We start from the raw sequence: 7,678 nt of genomic DNA on the forward strand, positions 1-7,678 counted from the left end.
GGCCATTGTTTGATTCAAAAGTGAATCAGTTATTGGTTCACTGTTCACCCAGGGCATGGTTGTGTGTTACCTTTACTCATTTGATGAAAGATTAGAGATTAGATAGACCATCAGAATTATGTTCACAAACTGAAAAGAAACCCCTGAATTTGAGGAGGAAATGTGGTTTGAAGAACATCCTGAATGACTGACTGCCTATTACTGGAAGTTGGAGGGGTTTTATACCCGATACTCTTATGGACTCCATTTGATTGGAGACCACAATTGCAACAATCCTCCCTTTTTCAGCAAGCGTGGTTCACTTTCACAATGCACCATGTCAAACCAAACTTCGAAACGCTGAACCTTTTCACTCTCTTTTGCGGCAGAAGCGCCGCAACGAGAACCACTGAAGGAAATGACACAAAAACGTCTGAAGATGTAGAATTTCCCTTTTGTCTGGTGAAAAACTCACAAACCATTTCTCATTGCTCGTCTCTCCCATTTGGTTTTATCTACCAAAACAAACATGCCTAAAGAGTCTGAATTTCCTGATTTTTTTTTTCTTCTCTGATGGCAAGAACCACATTCCAAGACGACAATGTCAGGATTTATCAGGCTCCACTTGTGAAACGGTGGTTCATGCAGCGAGAGACATTTTCCATACATATTGACCGAGAACTCAGACCTTCAGCCCCACGGAGAACCTGTGGGATGTTTCATAGAAAACTTTGTGCAGCGGTGAAACTCTCCCATCATCAATAGAAGATCTTTGTGAAAAATGTATGTAACCCTGGATGAAGCTAAATCAGAATCTTATGAGAACAATGCCACAGTAAATGTGTGCTATAATCAAGATAACGGCAGATAAACACAACATTGGGACTTTTATTTTGAGGCAACTTTTTTTGTTGGCCAGGCAGTCTATCATTTTGACAAAAAGGAGTGTAATTCTTTGTATTTTTTCTTTTTGATGTGGGTATCTATTTTTATTACAGAAAGTAAAAGAATATCTGATAATATATAGAACAAAAAGCAGCTGCTTTATGCAGATGAAAATGCATATTAAATATTATCACTTTCCTAAAATTATGGCCCGATTTTTGCTAAAAATCACTTTTAGCAAAAATGACTTAGGCCTTTTTTTTTTTTAAAGTGACAATATTTATCTTTTAATAAATATATAATTTACATGCTGCCATCCAAAAGCATTTTGATAGTCGAGTGAAACAGTTTTTTTGGGGAATCAATTGAAACATTTAGATTTTCTCCTTGTTGGGTGAACCTGCAAGGCAGAGGAAAACTCAGATCAATTCATGATTCTGGTGTAGCTGAGGTCAAACCTTAAAGCACTTTGACACTTTCAGTCTGTCACAAAATGTTATTATTATTATTATCCAAACAAGATCTGATAGTCGGATTAGATGGCATTATTTTCACTCCAGCTGATGAAGCTAAAACTTTAGTTTCACTCCATTTTAAATGCATTTTGGATGGAAACATAAAGTAAGTTAAGAACTTCGTATAGAGGTTAAATTATATGTTACATGTACATGTTACGATTGTAATCATGTTTTTATATGTTTATTATGTATGCTATAATTTTACAAACACTATCTATTTTTTTCTGTTTTCCTGAGTTTTTTTACTGCTGTCCAAAACTGACAATAAAAGCCTTTCTACTAGAAAACCTTTGTTTTTTCTAAAGAAATCACTATTGACTGCTTAGCAGACACTGAAATATTAACCACTGCTGCTTTTCGCTTAGTTTCCTATCAAACCACAGCATTGGTGTATTTACACTAAAAGTTAAATTATACACAGGTGGACGACAAATGAGGTGACCTCTGAAGTAAGCCAGCTGAATGGTATTTCATTTATTTATATTTCAAGTATTACGTAATATCTGTCAGAAATGTCCATAACGTTAAAGTTTGCCTGACTAGATGGAAAACATTAAAGAATTGAAACAATTTGTTTTGAACAATAAATAATAGTCACCACTGGTGAGTCACCAGTAACTCTACTTGCACTCTGATCACATGACCAGTCAATGAAACTGGATAAAGATAAGGCACATATCTTCACTTCCTGTTTGCACAGAACATAAACCTCGTGGCCTTCATTCACAAAAACAGGCGACATGATGTTATCAATACAAAAAAAAATTTGTTTTTTCATCTGTGCTTTTTTTCTATTACAGCTCACACTACTATAATGTAGTCATAGTACTACATTAGTGGTAGTACTAATTACTATTAGTACTATTATTATGTCATGTCATAATAATGACATACGCACTGGTCTCATAACATTCAGATGCTACATTTCCGGCACATCTTTATTCATGTGTTCACCAAAAAAAGGAAACAAGTCACATGAAATGAGCGTATCTTGTGCGGAAAAGGGGACGACGGCACAAGCACCTCCTGATTCCTGTGACCCTCTGTTGGATATAATCTATATTATATCTAACAGATATAGTGCAGAATGTTTTGTGTTTCAATAAGTTCTTTGGTGTGGGTCAGACTGGTGTTTGGCTCATGGTAGCACTTTATTTGACAGGGTGTGCATAAGACTGACATGACACTGTCATAATCATGACGTAACACTTGTCATTATTTTGTAAATGGAGAGACTTTAATTGGAAATTGGCACTATTAATGGCCTTTTACGCCAACTTTTAAAGCACCTTTGCTTTAAAAATGTTAATATTACAGAATATTGACATTTAATCAATATAACCAATTAAGTATAAATTAGTATACTTACATAATCATTTCACAAATGCAGTTTACCCTGGTTGTTTTTCATATAAGAATAAGAAAACTATGAGGAATGAACTTTTTGACTCTGAGGAGAGCTACAAAGTTAATGTGCAGACATGAAAATCATTTGGAAAATCAGTGGATTTTTTGATGTAATTTCCCTTGGCGAGTAGTGAAACCAGCCAATTCCTCTTTTGTCTCTTCATTCATAAAAAACAACAAACAAACAGGAAGGGCTTCATTCATAAACAAACATTGTATTTTACTGTTTTTTTCAGTAACATTGCAGGAACACCAGCAGAGACTTCACGATGGGTCTTGAAACGTACATAAAAAAAGTTTTTCCAGCTGTTTCTCCTTAATTCATTGCACCACCAGTCTCCTAACATTTATGCTTCACATTTCTGGCACGTCTTTATTCATCTCTTCACGTTTAGGGTTAGGGCTTTTTCCAAGAAAGGAAAACAAGTCACATGAAATGAGTGCATCTTGTGCGGTAAAGGTGACGGGCACAGGGCAGAGGCCCCTCCTGATTCCTCTGAGCCTCTGAGAAACGGCCGAGAAGTGAAGTGAGGCATCTCATGACAGGAAGTGGCTCACTGAGGTTAGAGAGGAACGGCTCTCTTAACAAGACTTAAGAGACTGAGAAAGCAACCACTGCACTGTGTTGTGTTTTTTTGAACCCTAAAGAAGGATTTTGATCTTTTTATTGAAGGGTAGAAACAAAAAGGAATGTCAATCTTCACTGACAGGTTGTGAAAAACAAAGATGAACGCACTAATCTTTTAGATCAAGAATATAAGGAGGCAGAGTGTGAACTGCTTTATCTTTCTTGAAGGTCTCACACACCAACACATCAGCCACGTTCAAACGTGCTCTCTGGCTCAGAAAAAACAACTAAACTTTGGGAGTAGAAAGAAAAAGCTTCTCCTGTAAGTAACAATATCCTGAGAGAACTACTGGGGAACACTGAACTCGTATAGTTTGAGTGCTGGCGAACCAGAAGGGAACTTTCCCCTCCAACTGTTTGTTTTCATAAGGGCTGAAGCAGCTCATGCCCCGGGGCATGACTGTCCTGTTTTCCCCTCAGCATTTTGGAAGTCCCACTTTTTTATTGTTCCAGGATGACGCTTCCAGAAAAAGCGTCATCCTGCTCGGCTGACCTGTGCTCGGTTTGCTCTAAGGTTTCTTATCTCACAATAATTCATGTGCAGCAGATGTCGACAGTGAACTGTGTGCGGTCAGCTCTTGCAAAGAGCTGCATACGTTGTGAACGCTTGTCATTTGGATTTTGATAACTTTTTCTTTGTGTTTATATAAACACATGAGAAACAAACTCAGCCTGATTTTTTTTTTTTTTTGTTGTCGGCTCCAGGCCGACAGCAAAGAGCATAATGAGAGAAGGGGGAAGACACGCGGCAAAGGTCACCAGGTCAGGAACCTGCAACAGCCGCGTCGAGGACTAAAGCCACCATATGTGGGTTGTGCTTAATCCCTGCATCACCACAGCACCTACAGCTGGAAAATCTTAACTAAGGGTTGGAGTCATTTTGAAAAATGTAAACACTGTAATTCCTCAGTTTATTTTAGATACAGGGTTACTTTTATTTATAAATTGCATTTTGCTAAGCTCACTTTTGCTTCCTTTTTACCATTTCTTGCAAATGACCTGTGAGAGGCTTTTGTGAAAACAACACATGAAGTCGCAGCTGTGTCACATGCAAATAAAATTAGCTCCTCCAAATCTAACAATACAGGAAATGACTTAACATTGTTACTCAACCACAGACACATATTTTACAGTGAAGGGATGTTGTGTAACAATTTGAGTAGCGACACAACTGCATGAGTAAACTCCTGGTCCTGGTATGTCTCCAGGAGCAGAGTAGGCAGCTTGCTCTGTCGAATACTTGAACACAGTTCAAGTTCAGATTGAAGCAGATTTTCGGGGGCGCTCATGATCCCAGACATTATATATATTATATCTATATTTCCCAATTAATGACTTCCAAAGAATTCATGTTTTAGCCTTACCAAATTTGAACTATAAGTTTTCCACGATTTGCAACTTTAACCCTTTCGGTCGGGTGTACAATTCACAATTATTTGCTTTTACAAAACAAAACAAATTTGGTGTCAATGAGGAACAAATCGACAGCATCGTTTTTCTAATATTGGAGGCTTTGGCGACGGTACGTGAGTTAACTATATTGAAGTCGGAGATCGGAGGCAGATGGTCTGACATGTTTTTCTTCTCTGTCTCAACATAAGGGTTGATCCCGACAGCAGCCATTTTGTTCTTGTGTCTTTTAGATGGTCATGGGATGCTGAGTGGTTGGCTGCATAAACAAAGGATAGAAACCAAACCTGTCATTGAATTGAAAGTTTTTACTGAGGAAAGAAACAGGAAAGAACTGATCTGACTGTTTCCATAGCAACGGTCAGAAGGAAGACATTGCCCAGAACTACAGTGAGCTCATTGTAGCTATGACCTCATCAATGACATAGGTCTATGACATACTGCTATGTCATAGATCTAAGGATCTCTGAGGCTATAAAAACTTGCATCTCAAAACCTCAGATTTCAGTTGTAGTTCTGTTTAGCCATGTCTTTCAAAAAATAAATATCCCTGTGTCTTTCGGGCTTGGTTATCTGGTCACCACTGTGATCAGAAGAACATTCAAAACGTTCCTGCCAAGCATCACATTTGAAATTTCATCGCAGGATGAGGACCTGGACGACTTTGATGCCTTCCTCTACAATCCTTCTCCGGCTGGAGAAGAGAGCGACGAGGATAGACTTCCCTTCCAGGAAGAGTGGCCGGATGATTTTAATTCATTTCTCTTTAATCCTTCTCCGGCTGGAGAAGGATTGCCCTCAGAGGAACGTCTTTCCTCTTCCTCTGAGCAACAGTGGAACGATGACTATGACGTCATCGACGCATATCTTTTCAGGCCTTCCCAACCTGCAAAGAAAACAGATGATTTTAGTGACGAAGAGTCTGGAGAATGGACGGATTCCTCCTGTGAATCGTCCTCAACACAGCCAGTCAGCCCAAGCTCAAGTATGGAAATACCGATTTTTGATTCTTCGACATCTGATTCCTCGGAAGAGATAATTTGGACTCCGCCTCCCAAGAAGAGAGCCAAAACACCTGCTCCATCAAAAAGAATGGAACACCGGTCTCGGAGAGAGACCAAAGTGAAGAGTAAGCGATTTTCTAATATTCTACGATCCCTGGGTAAGATTCGTTTTCGAAAAATTTCACCAAGACGAATAAAAAAAACATCTTAGTGAAAAGAAGAAAGTCAAATTTGAAGCTGATACTGAAAAGGGTTGCTGTTGCTTATGTTGAGTGATAGCCTGATTAGATCAGCCTGCTTTTTAGTTTGTCTAGGGCTTTGAGCCACCATGATATGGATGGACACGTTAATGGACAGTGGAAAAAACTTGCGGAAAGTGTAAGAGAGCGTAATTACATCCATTTTCTTTAGTTTATCACGGGGGTATCAGCTTGTTGCAAACCTTGAAGGATCTTAGCTTCCTCCAGTCTGCTTGGTCCCTTTTTATAGACGCTTCACTGTCCAGTCTGTTGTCCAGATGAACACCAAGGTGTTTAAATTCTTCTCCCATGATGGAAATTTCACAATCCACCAAATCGATCATAAATTAAGGAAACTGATTTGCTATGACAGCAGAAAGAGGTCTTGGGTTTGAATCCTGGCCTGGGTTCTTTATGCAAGAGGTTTGCTTGTTCTCCATGAGCATGACTGGGTTCTCTCCGGGTACTCCGGCTTCCTCCCACAGAACAAAAAGATTTTATGTACATTAGATAAAAAGTGCGTACATTGGGTTTTGCCTTTGTGATTTCTGGGCTGTTCTCATTCTGTCTGAAGTGTCACTTTGTGTCCGATGAGTAAAACTTCAATCCAGCAGAGTACCAGTTAGTAAATGATTGCAAACACACATCAAATTTGCCATTTCCTGAAAGAAGAATGTCACAGACAAATTGTTTAATCCTCTATACTTTCTGCTTTAATACAAAGTTATGACATTTTTTCATCAATGTTAATAACTCTTTGTGAAATAGCTGAAGTTTTACATCTTTTCCTGACAGAAAGGCACCAAAAACCTATGATATAAACATAAATGTCCCATAAGTAGGAAATAAATAAAAATACATCCTAATTTGGATTGTTTCTAAGTTATTATCACGGGGTAATAAATCATTAAATCTGACAGATTTAATTGTGTCTCTGTTGTGTTCTAGTCTGAATAGTTTAAAGAACTGCTTTCAGTGCCTGTCATGATGGGTGTAAATATTTTCAAGCCCACCTGCAGAACACCACACAGGAGATGATGTGAAATAAAAGAGAAGTTTATTGAAAAACACTGCTGGTTGGTTTAGAGGGCTCGGGTCTGGTCCTGGGAGGGAGGCAGGTTCAGAAACGAACAGTTCACTAGAGGGTCAGAGTCGGATGGTGAGTTCAGGTTTGTGGGAAATGGCAACGTGGTGAGTGAATGGCCAGATCTTACTTGTAGACGGCAGGTAGGAGATGAGAGAGAGGCTGACTGCAATGTCCGAGGTCTTCTGTTCTTTGTGGGTCCAGGTGATCGTGATGGCTGTCGGTAAGACTCCAGGAGGTAATGGGAGCACGCCGGAGGGCAGACAGGTAGGCTCTTTCAGAATGGAAGAGATTTTAGCCACAATGATTTTCCTATCTTTTGGAGCTGGATCTTTAATCACCACAGGAGTGAGAAAAGTTTCAACAAACTACTGCTGGAGAATGGACGGAGTCCCCCAGTGAATCTTCCTCTACACGTGAGCGTGTTAGCAGTAGTTCGAGTATGGAGATAACAATTTTTGATTCCTTGACTTTTGATTCTTCGGAAGAGACAATATAGTCAAACGACGACAAAGAAAAGGAGA

The 7,678-nt window shown here is 39.1% G+C and overlaps 1 protein-coding gene across 1 annotated transcript; it reads left to right on the plus strand.

Annotated features, from left to right (window-relative positions):
- The first annotated feature begins 5,259 nt into the window (after positions 1–5,259).
- On the plus strand, positions 5,260–7,422 carry LOC129359664 (uncharacterized). Its single transcript, XM_055029448.1, has 2 exons — positions 5,260–5,956; positions 7,359–7,422. Exons 1-2 carry the CDS (start codon positions 5,260–5,262, stop codon positions 7,379–7,381), a joined length of 720 nt encoding a protein of 239 aa, XP_054885423.1. The 3' UTR covers positions 7,382–7,422.
- Positions 7,423–7,678: the final 256 nt, after the last annotated feature.

Source organism: Poeciliopsis prolifica, unplaced genomic scaffold (genome assembly GCF_027474105.1).
Source record: "Poeciliopsis prolifica strain line A6 unplaced genomic scaffold, Auburn_PproV2 SCAFFOLD005, whole genome shotgun sequence".
Classification (NCBI taxonomy): Eukaryota; Metazoa; Chordata; class Actinopteri; order Cyprinodontiformes; family Poeciliidae; genus Poeciliopsis; species Poeciliopsis prolifica.